The 23625-nt window shown below is 53.5% G+C and overlaps 1 protein-coding gene across 1 annotated transcript in view; it reads right to left on the reverse strand.

The window, feature by feature from the left end:
- Stab1 (stabilin 1) overlaps positions 1–23625 on the reverse strand; it is a 33584-nt gene that overhangs the window by 6109 nt on the left and 3850 nt on the right. Inside the window, exons 2-48 of the mRNA XM_006981519.4 lie at positions 22204–22340; positions 21844–21959; positions 21556–21641; positions 21400–21490; positions 20577–20773; positions 20237–20367; positions 19859–19986; positions 19501–19598; positions 19185–19319; positions 18918–19058; positions 18719–18781; positions 18371–18484; positions 18220–18273; positions 17959–18039; positions 17577–17735; positions 17172–17234; positions 16861–16956; positions 16406–16492; positions 11563–11674; positions 10765–10951; positions 10568–10661; positions 10286–10444; positions 8118–8213; positions 7367–7462; positions 7186–7233; positions 6930–7060; positions 6625–6736; positions 6315–6392; positions 6138–6236; positions 5621–5719; positions 5366–5497; positions 5013–5141; positions 4415–4471; positions 3993–4076; positions 3291–3486; positions 3085–3180; positions 2953–2998; positions 2797–2873; positions 2562–2687; positions 2276–2349; positions 2100–2174; positions 1730–1852; positions 1370–1417; positions 1097–1174; positions 849–995; positions 246–386; positions 97–156 (exon numbers count right to left, since the gene is read on the reverse strand). Coding sequence (XP_006981581.1) covers positions 97–156; positions 246–386; positions 849–995; positions 1097–1174; positions 1370–1417; positions 1730–1852; positions 2100–2174; positions 2276–2349; positions 2562–2687; positions 2797–2873; positions 2953–2998; positions 3085–3180; positions 3291–3486; positions 3993–4076; positions 4415–4471; positions 5013–5141; positions 5366–5497; positions 5621–5719; positions 6138–6236; positions 6315–6392; positions 6625–6736; positions 6930–7060; positions 7186–7233; positions 7367–7462; positions 8118–8213; positions 10286–10444; positions 10568–10661; positions 10765–10951; positions 11563–11674; positions 16406–16492; positions 16861–16956; positions 17172–17234; positions 17577–17735; positions 17959–18039; positions 18220–18273; positions 18371–18484; positions 18719–18781; positions 18918–19058; positions 19185–19319; positions 19501–19598; positions 19859–19986; positions 20237–20367; positions 20577–20773; positions 21400–21490; positions 21556–21641; positions 21844–21959; positions 22204–22340 — 4977 coding nt within the window. The remainder of the gene's footprint in view (positions 1–96; positions 157–245; positions 387–848; positions 996–1096; positions 1175–1369; positions 1418–1729; positions 1853–2099; positions 2175–2275; positions 2350–2561; positions 2688–2796; positions 2874–2952; positions 2999–3084; positions 3181–3290; positions 3487–3992; positions 4077–4414; positions 4472–5012; positions 5142–5365; positions 5498–5620; positions 5720–6137; positions 6237–6314; positions 6393–6624; positions 6737–6929; positions 7061–7185; positions 7234–7366; positions 7463–8117; positions 8214–10285; positions 10445–10567; positions 10662–10764; positions 10952–11562; positions 11675–16405; positions 16493–16860; positions 16957–17171; positions 17235–17576; positions 17736–17958; positions 18040–18219; positions 18274–18370; positions 18485–18718; positions 18782–18917; positions 19059–19184; positions 19320–19500; positions 19599–19858; positions 19987–20236; positions 20368–20576; positions 20774–21399; positions 21491–21555; positions 21642–21843; positions 21960–22203; positions 22341–23625) is intronic.

Raw genomic sequence — 23625 nt, forward strand, 5'->3', positions numbered from 1 at the left:
CACAGGCACATTCATTCCCGGAAAGAGGTGAGCATCCACGCATACTGTTGCGCGCATGCGCACACACTGGCAGACCCACATTCGTGAGAGCAGTACCGTCACTAGGCGGCTGAAGATCTTGTAACCGAAGCTTTCGGCAGCGGTGGTGACATTTCTCTGCGGAAGAGCACGCGTGAACCATGTGGTCGGGCAGGGAGAGAGGATCCCGGCCTGCCGACCCAGTCCAGGCTCTTGCCCAGCCATACCCGAGGGACGGGGACAGCATCAGCCTCCGAGTGCAGCACATCTGGCGGCAGCAGCACGCGGTCAATGAAGTGCAGGACACCGTTCACTGCCTCGTAGTCACTGCTTACCACCCGAGCAAAGTCATTGAGGTAAATGCTGCCCTGTGGGAGGACAACGGGTGCATTGGGCCAAAGCTGAGGTTGAATAAAGTTGATCAGCAGGGTGCTTGAAGCTATGGGGTGTGCCTGGGCCAGGGCAGGGCTTGAGGTGAGGAGAGACTTTTGGCAGACAGTCCTGGGCTTTGCACTGAGGTAAAAGGTGAGTTGGCCAAGGGCAGAATCACCATGAGAAGCCTGCATAAGGCACCCACTAGGTCTGGCATTGTGGGAGCCCGGTGACGGTGTCAGCTTGGCTTGGGAGTCCCGGCTTGGGACAGGCCAGTGCTAATGGGTAGGGCCCAGTGTGGCCGTCCTCTGGGCCAGACTCGTCTCTCTCTCATTTTGGATCCAGGCTGAGTGGAGTCGGGGCCCAGGGGCAGGTTTGAAGGGAGCTGAACTGGGTGCCAAATCTGAGCCCTGAAGGAAGACCCGACAGCCAGTAGGACCAAGAGTGTGAGACCTCACCTCCTTCTCACTGAAGCGCAGCGTGTGCCCAGACAGTGCGGTGGCGTACCCCTGCTCCAGCAGCTCTTGGCTCCCCAGCTGCCGGCAGCCAACCACATGGTAGCGAAACACAAGCTGGCGATGGGCGCGTATCCTAGCCAGCTCATCCTAGCAGAGTCACGATGATGGGGGAGCCAGTGATTGTCACCTCCACCCATGCAGTGACGGGAGCACTCACCCCTCTCCAGACTTCTCCCAGGGCCGTGTACCTGGGACATGTTGCTCATTGAATCAGTGCTCGGCACAAAGACCGTGAAAGGCCCATCCCCCTTGAGCTCCTTGTATTCCTGGGGAGGCAGGGCACAACTTGAGTGGAAGAGGAACAACCTGGGACCAACTTCGACTTCGGAGGATCCTCTGGGAAAAACTGAAATTCTGAGAGTCCAAGGCCAGCCAACCCCCTCAACCAGATGGGAACAGAGGGGTCCCAGAGCCGGTTGGAATTTGCCCAGCAGGTCACAGAGGCCTAGGCTGGTACTCACCAGGAGGTTGAGGCTGAAGAATGAGGCATACTTGTTCCGGAGGAGCTCCTAGGGGAGCGAAGGTTAGCTCAGATTTGGGGCGCCCCTCCCCCATCGGGGGGCTGGCGCCTGTCCCAGCACCGGCAGCCCAGCCGGAGGTCTGGCTAAGGCAGAGATGAACGGAAAGCCATGGAGGGTTCTGAGCTGGGGCCAGGATTATTTTCATGTGAGGTAGATGAGGTTTTAGCCCAGGAAGAATCAGGGGTCAGATTCAGGGTCATGATCAAGGCTCAGAATTGAATCTGGGGGTCTTAGCCAAGACTGCAGCTCAGGTTGGGGCATGGCCACGACCAAGTCTGGGTCAGACTTGGGAATCATTACCAGCACAACTCGTCCATGACAGGTGATACCGTCTCCCACGGTATGACTTGGGTTACAAGTACAGGTCCTCTGCCCATCGCCCATGCTTCTGCACACAGCGTAAGGACTGCAGCCTCCATTGTTCTGAGAGTAGGAGAGGAAGGCTGTGGTGGTGTCCCGCCACCTCGGGAAGACCAGCCTTAGGGACGATCCCTCAAGCTCCCTGCCCAAGTTGTCTTTCTACTGTTGAGCCAGACCTGAGCTAGAGGGTGAGTGAGGCCCTGGGGCCATCCTGGGGGTAAAGAAAACTGCTTCTCGCCTCAGCCCCCTTCCCTTGACAAACGTGCCGTGCCAGGATGTGAGGGTCTAACCTGAGATATGAGGGTCTAACCTGGGAGCAGGGGTCCAGAAGCTTGCAAGTGTGGATGCCATCACCAGTGTAGCCTTCACGGCAGCTGCAGGAGACCTGTCACAAATCCTGATCATTGTGGCTGCAAGGAACCCTGAATGAAAAGGCCATCCCAGACCTAGTCTAAACGGAGGCTCCAGACAAGCCTGCCAACTGACCTGCCGGGGGCCTGTGGGGATGCATTCAGCATGAATGTGGCAGCCCCCATGGTAGACGAGACAGCTGTTTATTTCTAGGGGAAGAGACACTGAGATGAGGAGCAGCCCTTATGACCCCCCCCCCCCCCCGCCGCCATTCATCTGTCCGCCTGCAACTCCAGGTGTCCATCTCCTCCCTCTCTGGGCCCCACGTCCCCACATACCCTTTTGCCCTCAGACCTTCTCAGTCTGAGTCAGATGACCTGAAAGGCCTACCCTCACATGTGCCTATCTTGGGGCGCCTCACCCTGGCACAGCTCCCCGTCGCCGGTGTAGCCATCCTGACAGGTACATGTCCGCTGCCCAGGAGCCACCTTGGTGCAGTTGGCATGGGGTGAGCAGCCCCCATGGCCCGCAGCACATGGGTCCACCTCTAGGGAGAGAGGTGAGAAACACGCAGGAGATAAAGGTGAGAAGAAGGTAGATGGGTCAGCCACCCCAAGTACTCCAGAGTGGGGCCCAGGGCGTCCAATCTGGCCAACCTGAGCAATAAGTGCCATTGCCTGAATATCCCGCGGCACAGACACAGGCGGGGATCCCAGCGTCGTCCTGCACACAGCTAGGAAGGATGGCAGCCGTTGAACTGCGTCTGCCCTGTCCTGCCCACAGTCACCCCACCACAGGGCGGCCTCACTCACTTGGCATTGGGATCGCACTTCTTGGGACACTGAGGATCGATGATTTCTGGGAGGAGGCAGAAGGTTCTGGTCATTCCGACCAGAATCGTCCCCCTATTGTCCCGTGCCCCCAACCCCCTGGGACCTACTTACTCTGGTCACAGCGGAGACCCTGCCAACCCACATTACAGACACAGCTTCCATTCCCTCGAAGGCCCTCCTGGCACAGCCCGTGGTCACAGTCACATACTGGAAGTGGAACAATAAAGGACATGAGTTACTCTAACCTGCTCTTCGTGGTATAGTGACCCCAGTCTGTTCTCCTCCCCAAGGACCACCGTCCGACTCTGCAGACTCACCTCCGGAACAGCTGGGTCCGTAGCGGCCCAGCTCACACATCTCGCAGGCTGTCCCATGGAAGCCCTCTTGGCAGCGACACTCTCCGTTGCCCAGGAACCTGTCTTGGCACTGCCCATGGCCCGAGCACACTCCACCTAGACCTCCCGGGCACGGCTCACATAGGGTGCCGAAGAAGCCTGGGCAGCAGTCGGGCACCTGTAAGGGGAAGGGGCAGGGGCAGGGGAAGGAGAGAGGCCCAGCACAGGCCAGGATGGATGTCACCAGCCAGAAAGAGATGGTTACATCTCAGGGCCAAGGAGCAGAGCAAATCGGAAGCACAGACCCAGGGAAGGTAGACCAGAACCCTCAGGGCATGTGGAGGATGCCTTCCACAGCCCTCCCCTGGTGGGGGTGGGCTCGAACAGGGAGAGCTGCAACTGCATGGACTGCACGGGGGAGACAGGGAAGCGTCCTTACCGCCGCCGCCGCCGCCGGGTTTGGCTGATGGGGCAGCTCTGGGATGCGACCCTGTAGCTCTCCTATGCCCATTCCCCAGGGGTTAGAGACAGGACCAACAGCAGCCCTCTGGTTTTGGACATCCCTAAGACCCTTGCTTTGCTGTCTTTGCTGGAGGCTCAGCTCCTCTGCCCTTGAAATTCAGTGCTCCCCTCCTCCCCGGGGCAAAGCGGCAAAGCCTCGCTGGGGGACACCTCACAGCAAACCTGGATCTTCTTGGCACACGTGTAGGAACAGCCCCGGGAGAAAGAGAAGCCAGATCTGTAGACACAGCTCTTTCTAGGTGTGTCCTAGAATCGGAGACACACAGGAAGGGTCATCCGGTGGCTTGGGCGGGACAGGGTTGCGCATGGGAGTTAACCACAGTGTTACAGGTGTCAGAGTGAGGTTGACAAGTGTGAGGAGGATAGAAGGAGAGGGGGAGGCCGGGACCGATGGGCCTGACGAGGGCATGGCACAGGGACCAGCCTAGGGCGACAATGAGTCCCTCTGAGCAGACCACGGCTGGGGTTCAGCCTGAACTGCGAGTTGCAGCTGCCCATCCCAGGCCAGGTCCCAGCGGGTCTGGACCTGGGGGGTTAGTGGGGACACTGAAGTAAGTACAGGGCTGGGCTGAGCCCGGCGTCACCTGCAGCTGGAAGCCTTGAGTGCAGCGGAATTTCCGGGTACAGTTTATGCATTTCTCCTGGAGAAGAAGGGCAAGGCGTCAGTTGATCCCGGCCAAGGCTGGGCCAAGTGCTCCTTCCTGCCACCTAGACCAAGCGGCAGCTGCTGCTCCGGGGCTTGTTTTTGGTCGTTTTTGAAACAGCGTCTCACTGTGTAGGCCTGACTGGCCTCAAGCTCAAGAAGAGATCTGCTTACCTCAGCCTCTAGAGTTCTGGGGTTAAAGACATGTGTCATCATGTCCAGTTGTAGCTGCTGATATATATATGTGTGTGTGTATGTGTGTGTGTACATATATACATATATGATGTATGTGTATGATGTATATAATATATACATATATATATACATATGTATTTTTAATATTTTATGTATGACTGCTCTGCGTGCCAGAGGAGGACACCAGATCTCATTATAGACTGTTGTGAGCCACCATGTGGTTGCTGGGAATTGAACTCAGGACCTCTGGAAGAGCAGCCAGTGCTCTTAACCGCTGAGCCATCTCTCCAGCCCTCACAGCTGCCGATCTTTAACAAACACCCCTCCAGGCCCCAGCTCCTTACCCGAAGAGCTTCTGCATGGCTGTGCAGGCAGCGGCTGGAGCCCACTGTCAAGATCCCGGACAGGCCAAAGAGGGAGCAGCCAGGAGCCTCCAGAAAGGGCCCCTCCAGTGGCATGTGGTTCACCTCAGGCTGGGAAGGAGGAGAGCAGGTTGAGTCACTACCTACCCACTACCACCACCCTCACTCTTAGAGGCAACAGGATAAGAACAAATTCTAGGACTGGGGGTAGCTCCAAGGATGGAAGGGGGGTCTTCCCGGAGCAGAGGCTGGAGTCTCCTTGGTGAGGAAGTTTCAAAGGCAAGTCCCAAGAGCAGAGTTCCCGGGAAGGGTCTCCTAATCCCTGCCCTTCAAACCTGGCCACTGTGGTTGTAGAAGACCAGCCAGTGGGCGGGGCCCAGAAGGGAGTTCCGGTGTCCTCCTTTCCGCAGGACCTCCACAGTGAGTGCCTCCCCAAGGATCACATGATGTCGGACTGTGTCTATGTCCTGCCAAGGAGGAGTCACTTCAGGGTTTCCAAGACTCTCGAGGGCCCTGGGTATCATGCCATCCCCACCATGTCCGTGTGTCTTAGCATAGGAGACTTATCCTGCCCATCCCCGAGGCCTCACCAAGATACTGCTGTTGCCCTGGGTCTCCAGAGAGTGGTTTGTGGGCACAAAGATGGTGCAGGCTTTGGCAGCCTCAATTTGGGCCACTAGTTTGTGGTGCTAGGTAGGGATAGAGACAGGGAGCAAGGTAAGATGAGCAGGCAGTCCTCAGTGCCCATGCGGGAGCCAGCCAGCCCCGGCACGCCCCCGATGAGCAGGCAGTCCTCAGTGCCCATGCGGGAGCCAGCCAGCCCCGGCACCCCCCCGATGAGCAGGCAGTCCTCAGTGCCCATGCGGGAGCCAGCCAGCCCCGGCACGCCCCCGATGAGCAGGCAGTCCTCAGTGCCCATGCGGGAGCCAGCCAGCCCCGGCACCCCCCCGATGAGCAGGCAGTCCTCAGTGCCCATGCGGGAGCCAGCCAGCCCCGGCACCACCCCCCCCCCATGAGCAGGCAGTCCTCAGTGCCCATGCGGGAGCCAGCCAGCCCCGGCACCCCCCCCCCCCAGGAACTCACTCCCCTTGAATGAGCCTCCTTTACCTTCAGCTGCTCCCGGAAGAGGTGGAAGGCGGGCACCCTATCTAGCTGCTGTAGCAACCCCGGCCCAGTCTGCACAGCACCTCTTGGGGGCAACAAGACCTGGCATAGAGCAGGGGGGGCTGTCAGTCCCTCCTTCCTGGCCTGGGAAGTTCCCGGCACTCCCTTCTCCTGCCTTACCTGGCTGATGATGTGTAGGATGCCATTGGTCGCAAGGAGGTCGGTTACATCCACACTGACATTCTGCACCCAGATTTTCTGGAAGGCAGCAGAAGATCACTCTAGTTGGCCACTGATAGATGGTGTGAGAGATCCCACCGAGCTTGCAGCCTCAGGCTCCACCAGGTGGGGGCATAAACCCCCACCAGTACCCACAAGAGAGGGCAGAGTTACAGGCGCTGGCAGACACAGCTCCTAACGAGACAACTATGTGTCCCGTGTTAGTCTCTGAACCAGCCCTGGGCTGATTGCTCCCGAGTTCAGCTCTTACCCCACTGATGTTGTGTATCTGCCAGCGTGTCGTGGGGCTCAGTGTGGCTACTTGTTGTCCACTTAACCGGGCTAACTCCTCCTCCGAGAAGGCACCCTGGAGAAAATGGGCCCTAAGGGGAACGGTTGGGAGGGGGGCATTGAGCCAGATTAGTGTGACCTGCAAAGAACCTTAAGCCTGGGTTCTCCCCACTTGTGTAGAAACATGGTAAACAAAGAACCAGATCCTCTCAACCCTGTCTGGGAAGGGTCCATGGCTCCACCCAGAATCCCCTCCATGACCCAGGCCCTTCCCAGCTGTCCCACCTGACCAGTTCGGGCAGCATCTTTGGCTGCAGCCAGAAGGCCTGGTCCTCGGGGCTCAGCCTGCGGATGGCAGATTCAGAAGGTACCAGGGCTGTGACATTGCTGTCAGCAGGGAGAGTGACACTTGAATTCTGCACACAGCGAGTGGGGACAGGGAGACAAAGGTGACTCTTGGAACGAGCGCTAGGTAGCATTCCTGTGTCCAGGAAGGCCGTGCAGACACCAGCCCAACCCTACCATTCTGCCCCGTCCCTACCTTGAACCACTGCGCGAAGGCGGAAAAGTGGGCATTTGCCTCCAGTTCCTAAGGGGCAGGAAAAGAAGGCTGAGGGCATAGACCTAAGGACGAATTCCAGTCCCCAAGCGCCCCCTTCCACACAGGTACACCGGAGGACAGCACACACTTGGGGAGGAGAACAAGCCTGTGCACCACCTACCTGGAGGATGTCTCCATAGCAACTAAAGCCATCGCCGCCAAAATGAGGGGGGCATGTGCAAACCCGCTGACCTCCCCCAACTGCCTGGCAAGTAGCCTGGTAAGGGTAAGGAACAGACAGTTAGGGCCTCCATTCATCACCCAAACAACAGCTGGGTACCAGCTGTTCTCGTCTTCTTCTCCTCTTGTTATCAACACCCCCCCTTCGCCTGTGTGGGGGGGCCCCGAGTCCTTCTATGGCCCTCTCCAGCTATCCTGTCTGTGTTCACAAAGCCCATGCAGGAGGCCTGCTCCCCAGGACCGCAGAGCCCTGGGCGTGGGGATCATCCCACCAGTCGTAACCAGGGGCTTGAGGAGCCAGCCCTATAGAACAACAAAGGTAACCCTGGCCTGCAGGAGCCTGGGCTTTTGAAAGCAGGAGGGGCAAGGCCTGAGGAGTGTCTGGGAAAGGTAGAGATGCCGTAGGGTAGGAGGGCAGAGGGAAGTCAAGACACAGCAAGGAGCTTGCCAGGGCCAGAGGAACAAGGCACGGAGAGGGGTGGGGCAGTGAGAGGGGCCGGGCAGGCTGGGAGGCTCTTGGAGGCGCTATGGCCTTAATACACCAGCACAAGGGCTTTATCTTGTAGAGTGAAGGAGTGGTGACGTGGTTTGGGACTTGGAAAGATACAAGTGCTGAGGACAGACATGCCCAGCTGCAGCAGGCCCTCCCCCGAGAGCCTCCCCAGGGCCTCGAAGCCTTTGTGCCCTCTTACCAGGCCATGGCAGCCACCATTGCCTACCCGACAGGGGTCAATGGGGCTGCACTGGTAGCCGTCTCCAGCGAAGCCCAGCTTACATGTGCATCGACTCTGGAGAGGCAAGGGAACAGAGTTTGACTTCCCCCATCTCTTCCTCGGCTCCCCAGGAGATCTGCCCAGACCTCAGATGAGCTCTTACGATCTTGCCTTTGGAGATCTGGGCTCTGGAGCCCCAAGGGGAAACTAGCTCTCAGGGTAAGGCTGATCAAGAGATGGCCCTGACTGGAAGCTTCTGTGGAAACTCAGCACCACCCTGTACTCAGAACCCTGTCAAGGCCTTTGGCTTGAGGTCAGTGTCTTATGGCAAATGGGCAGGGGTTGGCCAAGGCCAGCCCCAGGAAGGGCACCGGAATCCCACCTCCTTCTCGGTCATCCAGTCATCTGTTACAGTCTCTCCCCTAATGGACATACCTTTGGGCTTGTCTACCCTGCAAGTCAGCACAAGTGGGACCCTCACCCCATCTCAATTGTTGGGGGCATCTACACCTAAGATTTCAAAGCCTCAGTTCTGAGTTTTCTTTCTCTCTCTCTTTCCTTTCACAGGCTCTTGTTACACAGCCCAGGCTGGTCGTGAATGTGAGATCCCTGCTTCTGCCTCCTGAGTGCTCCCCAGCTCCTGGATGGGATTCAGATTCCAGTCTGATTTATTGACAACACTCCACAGACTGCTGGCCCAGAGGCCATCACAGAATTGAGAGGACAGGGCCGGGAAGAGGGTGACTCTGAACCAGTCAACCTAGCCTCCTATTGGTACCATAGGTATTCTTCTAAAATATGTATACAAAATTATTTTATGTGTATGGGTGTTTTGCCTACGTGTGTGTGTATACCATGTGCATTCCTGACCATCATAAATCATCATATTCATAAATTACTCATCACCATCATAAATTACATAACCCCTCAATCTTACAGATTCTTACTTCTAAAACTCCTGTGGAGGCCTGAAAAGGACTCTGGATTCCCAGAGACTAGAGTTACAGACCATTGTGTGTAGTGGGTAGCCATTCCAGCTTTGATCTGGAAGTTCCAACCCCCATTGAGGCTTCGGTAACTGTTACGCCTATAAGGCAGGGCCAAGAGAGGACTCTGAAGACCCAAGATCTGGATGCGCAGGCTCTCTTGGTTCCTGGACCCTGGACGCTGGAGGTAGACTGAGCAGAGTTCTCCAGAGAACACCACTGGACTGTGCTACGCCTTTCCCAGACTCTGTAAACTATCCATTCACTTGTAAGTTACCCCACAAAATAAACCTCCCTTTTAACTACGTGGAGTGGCCTTAATAATTTCACCAATAATTGTGAGCTGCCATGTGGGTGCTAGGAACCAAACCTAGGTTCTTAGTAAGAGCAGCCAGAACTCTTAACCATTGAGCCATCTCTCCAGCCTTGACTTATTTATGCTTAATTTTTATATATGGGATTTTGCCTGCATTATGTCTGTGCACTGCATACATGCAATGCCTCCAGAGGCCAGATGAAGGCTTCAGATCCTCTGGAACTGGAGTTACACAGTTGTGAGCTGCCACGTGGATATTAAACCTAACCCAGATCCTCTGCAAGAGCGCCAAGTGCTCTTAACCACAGAGCCATCTCTTCAGCCACACCTTAGATGTTCTTTTGTTTTGAAACAGGGTCTATTCTGTATCTCTAACTGTTCTGGAATTCACTATGCATACCAAGCTGGCCTCAAACTCATAGAAGTCTGTCTCCCTCTGCCCCCTGAATACTGGCATTAAAGGCATGTGCCACCATGCCTGGTCCATGTTAGATATTCTTAGACACTTGTCAGAACTCTGGTTCATGAACCTCAAAATGCTTTAACATCCCACAAGTATTTGAGAGGAGACTGTGACATTCCAGAGATAGATTACTGTGAACCTACAGATTTGGGACCTCTAGAGGCAGGGTTTCCCCTTACCTGCTTAGTACCACACTCCCCTAGTCTCGGAGAGAGCTTGCCCTGTAACAGGGGCTCATTACACATGGGGACCCAGGGAGCACACGAGTCCCAGGGTGTCTGACTTCAGCTGCATCTGTGGGTCCAGACTCTGAGCTTAGAGTGGATGTTCCTGAGGTTAGACTGGGTGGAGGCAAGTCCCCAGCTATCCTTCCGCTCCTTACCTGTCCAGGGCCCACGTAGCTGCAGAGAGCATCCGCGTGACAGCCACCTCGAGTGTCCAGCCCACATTCATCGATGGCCACACAGATGCGGCCATCCCCACTCCAGCCTTTGTGGCAAATGCAGCGGTGGGTGCTCAGGTCTCCAGGGACACATTCCGCCTGTGTGGGTCAGGGATAAGTGACTCCGGGGTACAGAGCCATGGGTGGAGGCCAAGGAGCCCCATCCTGTGTCTGGGTCAGAACATTAGTAAAAAGGTAAGGTGAGGGGAGAGAGGAACTAACATTCTCTGAGCAGCCACCTCGGTCTGGGTGTGAGCAGGGATTGCTGCGTGTGCAGGAGAAGCCATCACCTTCAAAACCATCAAGGCAGACACACCTAGAGGAGGGAAAGAGGCCCCTGTGAGCCTGGCTAAGAGGCTGGAGAATGAGCAAAGCAACATGTAGTTACGGCAGGACACAAAGGAAGCCAGAGTCCTCACCTGGCCTCACCCTCCTGACTAACACAGCGAGCATGTTGGTGGCAGAGCTGGGCCAACCCTCTGGATGTACAGCTTCCCATGGACTCATTGCAGAAACGCCCTCGGAAGCCAGGGGCACAAGTGCCGCTCTGGCACACTCCTCCACTGCCAGGGCGGTTGTCACACAGACCATGGACACAGCCACAGTCTATGGGGGGAAATGAGAACAGAGAAACTGGGCAGCAAGGAGGGCTTGTTGGAAGCCAAGACTGGGTTGCAAAGTACGGGGCTGGGAATGGAGTGGCTGTAATAGACTTGAATTTATGTTATCTGATTCTATATTAGGGTCCCTAAATCACAGATCATTCAAACTCAAAGAGCAGATAAATAAATGGCCTGCCTCATAGTTTACTTGTTTGTTTTTATTTTTTTTGAGACAGGGTTTCTCTATGTAGCTCTGGCTGTCCTAGAACTCACTCTGTAGACCAGGCTTGAACTCACAGATCTACCTGCCTCTGCCTCCTGAGTGCTGGAATTAAAGGCGTGCACCACCATGCTTAGCTTTGAATTTTCAGTCACATCATGCTAGCTGCTGTCTCTAATCCCACTATCAGAAAGTCTCCAATGTGTCTTGCTTAAATCTTGCTTGCTTTAGATTGAAGCACAGTTTTCTTCTGGTGAAAAACACCTGTTACTGTTCTACTCCCTGTGGCCACCATTCCTCTTAGGGCCCTGTTCCTTCTCCGGAGGCCCTCGTCATAGTTTCTACATCAAGAGCTTCTCTCTCTCTGGGAGGTGGCCCAGGCCACCACCACTCACCTTCCTGGCACCGCTCGCCATGCTTGTTTGGGTTGGAGCAGATATGGCAGGCAATACCCTTGTAGTCTGGGAAGCAGAGGCAGGCCCCATTGCCCTGGACGCCATCGCTGCACTGGAAGATGGCAGGCATAAAGATCAGCCATGGACATGGTCACCACATCCCCTCCTGCTGGGGATTACGCTCATTGTTAATAAAAACTGATTGGCTGATAGCAGGGCAAGATGAGATTGGGTGAGACAGCCAGACACAGAGAGAATGATGGGAGGAGGGAGGGCCGAGTCAGGGGAGCAGGATGTGTAGAAAATGAGGTGATAAGCCATGAGTCACGTGGCAAAGTGTACATAAGAAATATGGGTTGTTGTTCGAATCTTAGATGGTCTTTTAATTAAAAAAAACAAAAAACAAAAAACAAAAACAAAACCCAGAGCCCGATATCAGGGTGAAAGCTGAAAGATCAGAGAAGCGAGCAGCCAGCCACTATCAGAAAGTCTCCAATGCTTAAATTCTGCTTGCTTTAGAGTGACTCAGCCTAAAGAGAGTGAGTTCCTGTTTCCTCACACTTTATATACCTTTCTCTGCCCTGCCATATTACTTCCTGGGATTAAAAGCATGTGTGTTTCCAAAGCAAAGGCATGAAATCTCAAGTGCTGGGATTAAAGGTGTGTGCCACCACTGCCTAGCTTTGTTTCCTCCTAAACTGGATCAATCTCATGTAGCCTAGTATGGCCTTGAACTCAGAGATCCAGACGGATCTCTGCCTACCAGGTGATAAGATTAAAGGTGTGTGCCACCACTGCCTGACCTCTGTCTAATCTAGTGGCTGACTCTGTCCTCTGATCCTCAGGCAAGTTTATTATATATCACCACAGTGGATTAACTTAAATGTAAGAGCCAGTTGGTAATAAACCTGAGCTATTGGCTGAGCATTTATAATTCACATTCAGCCTCTAAGCTGGTTACTTGGGACAGGAAATGTCCATTTACATATGGAGCCCAATGTGGGGGTCAAAATTTCCACATAAAACCTGACAGAGCTTAAAAAAGAATTCTAGACACACAAGAATGGAGTCAAGCATGATTTCTTGGTAGCTGTCTCTTCTTCGGTGGGCTCTGTTTGCTGGTGGTAAGCAGAGGCGCGGCTCCTTTAAGAGACGGCTTCCGGACTTGCTAGTGGCTCTTTTAAGAAGTCCTACTGCCAAATGCTTATATGGTGTTTTTGAGCAGCCAGCGGCACACTACTCAGTGGCAGCATGGACCTAGAAACTTCCCAGAGTTGGGGAGGTAAACATGGCTCCCAGAGCTGGAGGGAACCCTGCCTCCTCCACCACGAGACTAGGCTCTCAGAGAGCTGAGGAGCAGGAGCCAGCACCAGCATGCCGTGGTCTAAGGTACACAGCAGGTTTTTGGCTCATGCAGACAGAAGAGGTTACAGGTGAGCAGCAAGGACAGATTCAGACAAAAAGAGCCTCTAAACAGGTCACAGTGTGTTTAAAAAATATGCATAGACTTGGGAGAGAGAAGAAAAGGAATATATACAGTCTTAAATTTAAAATATATATATATATATATAGTTTTATATATATATAACTATATATATATATAAAATATATATATATATATATATAGTTTTAAAATAAAGTCCTTAAAAAAGGAATAGAGTAATTAAAAAGAAGTTAAATAAAGATGGGAAATACACAGAGAGTCTGGATACTGTGTGTTATTGTTTTGTCTTTAAATTTTTTGACCACTAATGAACAAATGATAACTGCTGAGAGACATTTGATTATGAAAGCTACTAGATTAAACCAACCTATATATTTAAAAAAAAAATCTTGACTTCAAAATTTTTAAGTCAAAAGATATGTTACTTTGGAAAAGAGGTTCTGCTTTTATTTCCACAGGAAATGAAAGGCTCTGGATTCATTCTGGGTTAAGAAAAATCAGGTTTGATTGAGGAAGACCCCCCCTGAAAAAAATCTCCATTGGGAACAGATGGCCCAGATGATTCAACATTTCAGAGCACCTCTGTTGCAGTTTCCTCTGAGTTCTACATCCAGAAGAACTTCAAGGCTGCTGGCTGAGATGATCCAGCCACACAGAATACTCCAGTCAAGACTTGACCATAATCCTAAATTTTCTCAGGGTCCCCCAAAGATTACCACCAATCAACAGAAAATAGTCCAGAGAACTATGCCTACATTCTCAATAATAAATTATGATAGTTGTCATTGTTTAGGGGATTGGTTACAAGTTGTTATTGGTAATGATCACGAAAAAAAGCTGAACAAAGGAGATTAGATTCAGGGATCTCATTGTAAAAAGAAAAGGGGGAGATATAGAAATAATAGGATAAAAGGATAGATTATTGACTCTACTTCTAAACTAAAAAAGCAACCCCTAGTCTTAAATATTTTACATTGGTATGGATTTTGGTTTGTTGATGCAAATTTAAAGTTAATTTTGTTATACTATATGTATGTTTCTACTCTTGTTTGGGGTATTATGCTTATACAGTTCATTTAACAATGTAATACATAATTAAAAATACAGATTAATAGTCAACTATATGGGACTGGAGAGATGGCTCAACGGCTGCTCTTCCAGAGGACCCGGGTTCAATTCCCAGCACCCACATAGCATCTCACAACTGTCTGTAAGTTCAGTTCTCCAGGATCTGACACCTTCACACCAATGCATATAAAATAAAGTTAAAAATTTTTAAAAATAGTCGAACTTATAGTCAAGTTAGGTATGTTTTCAAGGTCATAGACATATATTTAGATAGATGGTCTTTAAACACTTCAAAGACCTACACAGAATATGGCATCTAATATGTTTAATAACCTAAGGCTTTTCATGACAGTGAGACACATCTGCTCCTGGCAGCACCAATCTATTTCAGAGAAGATGTTGGGCATTAAAAAAATTTGTATGGAGTTTATTTTCTTTATGGTAAAAGCTAGTCATGTGGGCAAAGAAACTGCCCTTGCCTCAATTGCTGACAATTACTGTCCAAAGTAGACCAACAGGACATAAGAAAAGTGACTGCTGAACTTTGCCAAGACAAGGTAGGACCATCCTTTAAAATTCCCTGCTTCACAGCAAATCTGTCAGATATACTAGGCCTGTAGGCCAGAGTTGGATGCTCCAACATTACAAAGGAACTATGGGTGATTGTCCAAGCAGCAAGATGTCCCTGTTGTTAGGTAACATTTCACCCTTCTGGGGTCTTTGATGGAGCTGAAGACTAAAGAGTTATAGTTTTCCTTAGTTATGATAAAAGGTAAATCAGATACAAAACTTTGGACTCACAAAAATAAGATAAAATATTTTCTTTAATTTTGCCAAATACAAATGGATTGAATATTGTTACTATAATCCTTACTTAATTACTGTTTTTGTTATATATAATTTTACTGTTAAGGTTAAAATCTTCCTTTTTAATTAGACAAAAAGGAGGAAATACTGTCGATTATGCTCATTGTTAATAAAAAAAAAAACCTGATTGGCTGATAGCAGAGCAAGAAGAGATTCGGCAAGACAGCCTGACACAAAGAGAATGATGGGAGGAAGAAGGGCGGAGTCAGGGGAGTCACAAGAGATGCCAGGCAGCCACCGAGCAAGCAGGACATGTAAAAAATGATGTAACATTGGGGCTGGAGAGATGGCTCAGCAGTTAAGAACACTGTGTGCTCATCCAGAGGACCAGGGTTCAATTCCCAGCATCCACATGACAGCTCACAACTGTCTATAATTCCAATTCCAGGGGACCTGACACCATGGCAAAATACCAATGTACATAAAATAAAAATAAATAAATTTCAAAAAATAAAATAAAGAAAATGAGGTAACAAGCCATGAGCCATGTGGCAAAGCATAAATAAGAAATATGGGCTAACTTAAATATAAGAGCTAGTTAAGTAATAAGCCTGAGCTATTGGCCAAGCATTTATAATTCATATTCAGCCTCTGAGTCGGTTATTTGGGACTGGGTAGTCAGGACAGGAAATGTACGTTTATACCCTCCTCCCTGAACCTCCCTCCCTGGTGGGCTCACCCTGGAAGTGACCTCCAAAATCACTTAAGCTGCCAGCTAGCTACTGAGAGGCACATGGCCCTGGAGCTCACACATTAAGTCCTGTGCTCTCTGTGCAGGCACTAAAGTGGCACTGTCATCCCAAAGTGTCAAAAGCAAAACACTAAAGAATACTGGCAGACCATCTTTTGGAAAACAGATGTAATAATCTATCAAAATAATTCTTTTTGAAAAGATTTAGGAACTAGCATGGTGACACGTGCCTCTAATCCCAGCACTCAGGAGGCAGAGGCAGGTTCTATGAGTTCCAGGCCAGCCTGGTCTACAGAGAGAGTTCCAGGACTGTCAGGACTATATAGAGAGACTCTACCTCAGAAAAATACTTTTTAGGTGTGTGTGTGTGTGTGTGTGTGTGTGTGTGTGTGTGTGTGTGTGTGTGCAAGCACATGCGTGCATGTGCATGCATGCACTTGAATGCAGAGACCCACAGAGGCCAGATATGCTGGATCCCCTGGAGCTGGAGTTAGAGGTGGTTGTGAGCTACCTAACATGGGTGTTGGTAACCAAACTCAGGTCCTCTGCAAGAGTAGCTTGTGTTCTTAACCACTGAGCTGCCTCTCTACACCTGAAAGTAATTCTTTCTTTCTTTTTTTCACCAAAAGTAATAATTTCTAATGAAACAGTTTGGTCCAACGTCAATTACTTAGAGTGGGAAAGCTGAGACAAGAGAGAGGCAGGCCTGGTTCTGACACCGCCAGCTGGGGAAGGTATCAACCTTCATTACACCTAGCAGGGTGGGGACTCACATTGCCTTTGCCATAGCAGGGGTTGGAGAAGCCCCCAGGACACTGTGTGCAGTCAGGCCCAAAAAATCCTTTGCAGCAACCACGTTTCTGCAAGAGACAGAGCATGCGTGAACACCCAGGCCATGCCAACTCCCACACAGGATGCTTCGGCTTCCTGGTCTCATCTCTAGAGCACAGCGGGGGGGTGGGGGGGTGGACCCTCCAGTGGCGCCTCCTTAACCATCAGGATGTGGGGCAGGGCTGGGAGCAGTCCCCCCGCAAAATGCTCGCCTAGTATGCAAGACTTTGGGTTCTATTCCTAGCACGGACACAAAATCAATCCAACAAAAACCCTTCCAAACCAAACAAAAACAAAAAACGCCTGGCCAGGGGAGCCCCCTCGACCCAGCTTGGGAAGCCCAGACAAAGAGGAAGTGGCCAGGGTCCCCAGGGGGTGCAGGCCTGCCCAGGCTCACTGTGATGGTCTGGTTGCAGTAGTGGGCACAGCCCTTCTTCAGCACGTTGAGTCCAGCTGGGTCGTGGGTATAAACACACTCCTTGGGGAAGATGTCCTAGGACGTGCCACACAAGGCCAGTCAGCAGAGTGGGTGCTGGGCTAGCCTTTGCCAGGCAGCCCTGGTCCAGGACTCCCACTCTCTGTGGGGCTAGGACATGCCGAGCCTCCAGGTATGGTCCAGCCTCCCTGCCTCTGCTCCCCGCTGCAGCCTGGGTATGACTGGGATGCTGGCAAAATCCCTGAGGATTCCTGAGGGCCAGGGGTGCTCACCATTTTCACACTATTTGGGGGGCATATACTGGCATTCAAGGCTTGGCAATCCACACAAGAACCCTGGGAAGAATGGGGCAGGGCAGAGGGTCAGAGACATTCAGCAAAGATATGGGGAGGAGAGGCCAGGAGGTTCTGATGGAATGAGCCGAGGACACTCGTCACCTCATCACTGTGGCCTCTCCACCTATGCCCAACTGCCCTTGTGCCCCAAGACCCTCCGTCAACAAGAACTGAACTGCTGCCATACTGTGCTTGCAGAACTGTGAGACAAAGTAAGCCTCTTTCTATGTATTACCCTGTCTCAAATATCCTGTGACAGCGACAACAGTGTCCTCTCCTGCCCAGGTGCTAGGGGTGGGCGTCTGGGTACAGGATGAAGGCTGGGTTCAGGGCAGGGCTCACCGGCACAATCTTGTGCTGCTCTTCATCACAGTGCTTCGGTAGGATAGGCAGGATGGTGGGGGGCAGCAGGATGCCTTCCAGCATGTGGATCACCCCGTTGGCAGCCAGCACATCCACTCTCCGCAGGGGGATGCCCTCAGGTCCCAGCAGGATGCGGCCCTGCAGCACAGACGCCATGTGCCAACCCAGCCGGCCTTTGCTGGTCTGTTTCTGTCCAGTGTGGCTTTACCACATGTTTGTGGGACCTACATCCATTTTCCTAGCCCAGCTGGGGCCTTGTCAAGGGTCCTGCCCACCATGGTATTCGGGGCACACTGGCAGGCATGAACAAGGCCAGCAGCTCCTGCACTGGCCCGTGTGCTCAGCTGCTCACAGAGCTTACCTCCTCAGAGATATTCACAGACAGGACCTGGTTGGCCATGGTGAGGACACGTCCCTTAGAGATGAGCTTCTCGACTGTCAGCTGGGGCCGGAGACAGTGGTTTTAGGCTGGTCACTGGCCACACTTTGTCCAGGTGGCACACAGTGACTTTGAGTCCCCAGCAATGGAGAAGGGAGGATGAGGACACTGGGTCCCCAGAAAGATCAAAACCTGCAGCAGTCCCTGAAGCATGGGACACCGTGAAGGAGGAGACCCTCTCACCTGGCCACGGTTGTAGATGTGGTACCGTACCAGCTCCTGAAGTTTGGAAAGGCCCTGAGGGGAGGAGTCAGTTGCTGGAGGTTGACTGGGGTGGGGGGTGGGGGTGTCTGACAAACCCAGCCCACAGCCCCCATCTCTTCATAGAGCTTACTGATGTAAACAGGTAGATCAGTCGGCCATCTCGCAGGCTGTCCACAGCTTCATTGCTTGGGGCAAAGACTGTGAAGGGACCAGGCCCGTCCAGGATGGACGGCATCCCGCAGTTCTGTGGCAGCAGAATGAAAGATTGCATAGATCCTCGCCTACCTGGTTCCGGCCACTGTCAGCCAGCAGGGAGCTCCCGCTGCGTAAGCGTGAGCCGTGAGCAATGCATTGGTCCTCCGTAAAGCCCCAGGATTGTGACGGGTGGGCTCTAGGAAGGTGGGTGGGCTGATTCTGGGGCAGTGAGCTGTTCTGGTCTGGGAGCCCAGCTAGGTAGAACTGCGTTCCCCAAGCTCACCTCCAGGATGGTTTCAAAGCGCGTGAAAGCCTCCGTGGAAGCAAGGATCTGGCCGACGGTTTTCTGCAGGTATAAGTGCCACAGGGCAGGATGAGGCAGCGTCAGCCCCTGGAGGAGGAGCCTGGCTTCCACACGCCAGAGAGGCCGCATGCCTGGACATTCTCTACTGCACAAGGTGGAGAACCGCTTGCCCACTCACCTTTGGGTCCCCTGGGAGTGGGGGCGGGAGCTGCCTCCGCAGGGCGGTGACCGTATGGAAGACCCCGTTGGCTGCTATATAGTTGGCCTTTTGGACAGTGAACGTCTGCTGGGGCTGGTCTTTATACTTATAGGTGTATCTCTGAAGGGACAGACACGGGGCTATGTCCCATGTGCCCGGCCCTGTCCTGCAGTTCCTTCCCACGGCCACACATTTGCCTCAGCTGCTCCACCCCCCTTGCCGTTCCTCTGGGGGTCCCTCTCATACCAGGCGGTTGAAGGTGACGGTGATCTCCTGGCCAGCAAGTGTCCACCACCTGCGTGTATTTGAGGGCCCTACGTCCTCCAGGATGTGCTCCCCCGCAATAATGTGCTGTCTGCAGAGCTGCTGGGCAAGGGTCATCTGCAAATGCACAGGGATGGGGTGTGGGGTTAACCCAGACAGTCCAACCCTCTGCACCTCCCCCTGCCTGAGTCATGGAGAGGACAAGGGGCCTCGCAGGTCTCTTTTCAGTCTGACTATCTCAAAGGGAAGCATCATGTACGGGGAGACCTTGGCCTGCTCTCAGGGAGAAAGGGCTCACATTCATGGTACTGGGGGGGACAGAGGAGACGGAGAAGATGGACGGCACCAACACAGTGAACGGCCCCGACGTGGTAAGGATCTCCTGGCAGCCCTGCTCTGTAGGGGAGAAAGGTAGTGTCAGAATGAAATGGGGAGCTCCAGAGGGCATGGGGCTAGATGTCTAGTGTGGGAAGGGGACACCAGTCCTGGGATCAGTTCCCACCTCTATCCTGGCCTCACCCAGTTCTTGGGCAAAGAAACAAGAGTCTGTGCTGAGGCTAGCTAGATCTCCCTCCCTCCCTCCCTCCCTCCCTCCCTCCCTCCCAGCTCTGTGGGTCCAGGGGGCACTGTCACAGGTAGGCTGAGGGGGCACATACCCAGCATGGCAATGGCTGTTCTTAAGCGCAGGAACACCAGGCCCATCTGATTGGCCCTCTGAACCTCACGGAGCAGGTGTCCATAGCAGGCACGACCATCCCCCACCTCACCATCCTTGCACACACAGCTGGAGATCCAGAGAGACTGGTCAGAGGGAGGGTGGGCCCGGGCCCTCCCCTGACCCTCCCCTCCCCCTGACCCTCCCCCAGCCCTCCCCTCCCCCAGCCCTCCCCCAGCCCTCCCCTCCCCCTGACCCTCCCCCAGCCCTCCCCTCCCCCAGCCCTCCCCTCCAGGCCCCGAGTGGAGGAACACAGCAGAGTCCACTACCCACTCCACCCTCCCTGCTCTGTGCCCATTCCCCTTGGCTCCGTGCCCACCTGGTTTTTCCATCAGGGGTCACCTGACAGGTGGCCGACTTGTCACAGGAGTGTGGTTTGCAGAAGGCATAGCATCCCGCAGAAGCATTGTTGTTAAGGCTGATCAAACCTGGCTGGCACACACAGACAGCCTGGGCCGGGAAGGGACGGTACGTCCACCAGTGAGAATCCAGGAAAACTGCTGGCATATGCCTCCCTCACACAGCCCTGCCACCCATCCTCAATGACCAGGGCTGACCAGGGCTCTCCCCGCATCTTATAAGTGTAAGCCGGGGTGACTTGCCCAGAATTCCACGGCCGGAGTGTGTGAGTGGCTTGTGAGGCCGGTGTCCTAGCTCACCTTGCCCGGATCCTTGTACAGACATAAGGTCGAGTTGCTGGGACAGCCGCCAAAGTTGGTGACGCACGGGTCCTGGGGCAGACACACTTTCCCATCACCGTGGTAATTCTCTGGGCAGTGACACTGAGCCTGCCCCGTGGGAGTCACAGAGCATCGGGCCAGGGGGGAGCAAGGAGATGGCTTGCAGGGGTCAGGAGCTGCCAGGACAGAGAGAGCCTGAGTGCTCGGAGTCCCAGGAACCCTCTTCCCATCATGCTTTCCACCGGAGTGGCCACAGGCCCGCTGCCTCTCAGGAGCAGTTTTCTGTGTGTGAGTGGCCAGACTGCATTGCTGGTACAAAAGCCTGGGATGATACTCCCAGGCCCCTCACGGGCCTATCTGGCATCCAGCGGTCTTCCCCTTCTCTGGCCACAAAGAAGAGGCCCCAGGTAGCATTGCTCACCTTGGTCACAGCAGGGACCATCCTAGCCAGCAAAACACCAGCAGCTCCCATGCCCGCCCCGTGATCCATGGTTGCACAAGTCCCGGACATACAAGAGCAAGTAGAACCCCAGCCGCACTAAGGCACACATGGGGACATCACCTTTCTGTCTTCTGTGTATTTAGAATGTAGAAATAACCCTGAGAGTCCAGAGCTGTGGTACAGGACCACAGGGGAAGGGGAAAGCCCGGTGAAAAGAGAGGCATCCTGGAGGGCTCCCTGGAGGAGGCTCCTGAGCCTACCAAGAGCCTCAGGGCAGAAGGAAGCAAGGCCAGCATCCCGGGAGGGAAAGGCAAGGCTGAGGAGTTAGGAGAGGTTCGAGGCAGGCAGGATTAACTTTACCGGGAGGCTCTGTACGTTTGCTTGATTGGCACTCAGGCCCAAATCTGTTGGGGTCTCGGCACTCCTGGCAGGCTGAGCCTCTGAAGTTTCCCTGTGAATGCACCAAGTCAGTGGGGTTCCCCCAACACCGCCACCTCGCCCCTCCCCAGCCCTTACCTGACACACACAGGTCCCATTTCCAGCGACGCCATCCAGGCAGGTCCCGTGGCCGTTACAAGGCCTCTCAGCACCTCCAGGGCACTCTGTGGACCCCAAGAACTCAGCTTTTCTCCCAGAATGCTCCCCTTACCGCTGCTCCAGCCCCTCCCCCAGGACAGCCAGGGCGAGGGAGTCCTGCCCTGGAGGCTTTCAGTGAGCAGTCACAAGGTTGAGGGCAATATAGGCGCCCCTGAGATGAGGGGCTGGGGCTGGGGGAGTGGAGCAGGGTCAGCCCCTCTTCCGTACCATAGCACTGGGAACCCCAATAGCCCGGGCAGCAGGCCTTCTGCACCACATCCTTCCAGCACTCCTGGCTGCAACCACTGAAGGAGAGGAGGGAGCCGCCCAGCTGCACCTCATAGCTAGGAGAGAGGAGGGAGGGGAGGCGGTGGGCCCCTGTGGCCTTCCTGCCCACCCTCCTCACACTGAATTCCAGGAATCTGATCCCCCGCCCGCCTCTCTCCTCTACGGCCCAGGAGACCGTAGGTGCCCAGGAGACCCCCTGGGACCCAGGTGTGTGGGTTAATGATACGCTGCTCCCAGCTGGAGGTCAGTGAGGTTCCTCCGGGTCCCCCGCCACACTCCCGGAAACCGGTGGGCCCATACCGACAGTCCACGAGTGTCTTCTCCGGGAAAGTCCGAAGCCAGCCCGAGGGGCATAACTGCTTCCTGACAGCTGCGCACGTGGTGCAGGGTGAGTGAGTGACAAATTTGGTCTTTACGTCACAGCGTTTGGAGCGCACCTGGGCCAGGCAGAATGCAAAGGGAGGGCTCAGACCCTGGGCCAGCCCTGAGTCCTTGCGGGCTGCAGCAAGGCCATAGCTTCCCTTCTGTTCAGTGCCAATGAGCAAGGCCAGGGAAGGTCCTGAGAAACCTCCCTGTGAGAAGTTGCTAACGGCATATCCTGTCCCCATGTCCATGGCTGGAAGCCTTCAAGACTTTATCTTCCTACAGGAGAATTATTTCTTCTTTCTCTCTTTCTCTTTCTTTCTCTCTTTCTCTCTTTCTCTCTTTCTCTCTTCCTTCCTTCCTTCCTTCCTTCCTTCCTTCCTTCCTTCCTTCCTTCCTTCCTTTCTTTCTTTTTTTGGTTTTTCAAGACAGGATTTCTCTGTGTAGCTTTGGCGCCTTTCCTGGAACTCACTTGGTAGCCCAGGCTGGCCTCGAACTCACAGAGATCCACCTGGCTCTCCCTCCCGAGTGCTGGGATTAAAGGCGTGCACCACCACTGCCCGGCTAAATTATTTCCATCTAAGGTGAGGAGATTGAAGTCCAGGTGGCCCTTTTCCAACCTGGCACAGGGACAGGGTGTATGTAAAGCAGGTCCTGGAGCCCAGATTCATGGCATAAAGCTCTTTCTTGCCTTTTTACTCCAAATAGACTCGCAATAAGCCTCACACTGTTTGCAAGAAAATAGTGACTTCAGCTGGGCGTCGTGACACACGCCTTTAGCCCCAGCACTTGGAGGCAGAGGCAGGTGGGTCTCTGTGAGTTCGAGGCCAGCCTGGTCTACAGAGTGAGAGTGAGTTCCAGGACAGCCAGGGCCACACACACAGCCTTGGGGGAGGGGTGAGAACACAGTGACTTCGCTCTCAATCTGTCACATTAGGACAAGGCACAAGCTTCCAGCCAAGTACCAGCCGTGCCCTGAGCAGAGGGTCTGGCCTGGTGTTTGGACTGGGCAGCCATGGGTCAGTCATGGCCCAAGGCCCCACCTGCAGATAGGGACCCAGGGCCCAGGTGGTGACAGGCAGTGAGGGCAGCTAGCAGAACAGGATACAGGATGTTTTTATTTCATTTCTGTTGTTGTGATGAAATACCCTGATAAAATACTTAGAGGAGGGGTTGGGAATTTAGCTCAGTGGTAGAGCGCTTGCCTAGCAAGCACAAGGCCCTGGGTTCGGTCCTCAGCTCCGGAAAGAAAAAAAAAAAAGACAAAATAACAAAATACTTAGAGGAGTATTTTAGCTCACAATCCCAGGCTACAGTCCATCATTGTAGAGAAGTCGGAGCAACAAGAACTTAGAACAG

This window comes from Peromyscus maniculatus, chromosome 9, assembly GCF_049852395.1.
Source record: "Peromyscus maniculatus bairdii isolate BWxNUB_F1_BW_parent chromosome 9, HU_Pman_BW_mat_3.1, whole genome shotgun sequence".
NCBI classification, from domain to species: domain Eukaryota; kingdom Metazoa; phylum Chordata; class Mammalia; order Rodentia; family Cricetidae; genus Peromyscus; species Peromyscus maniculatus.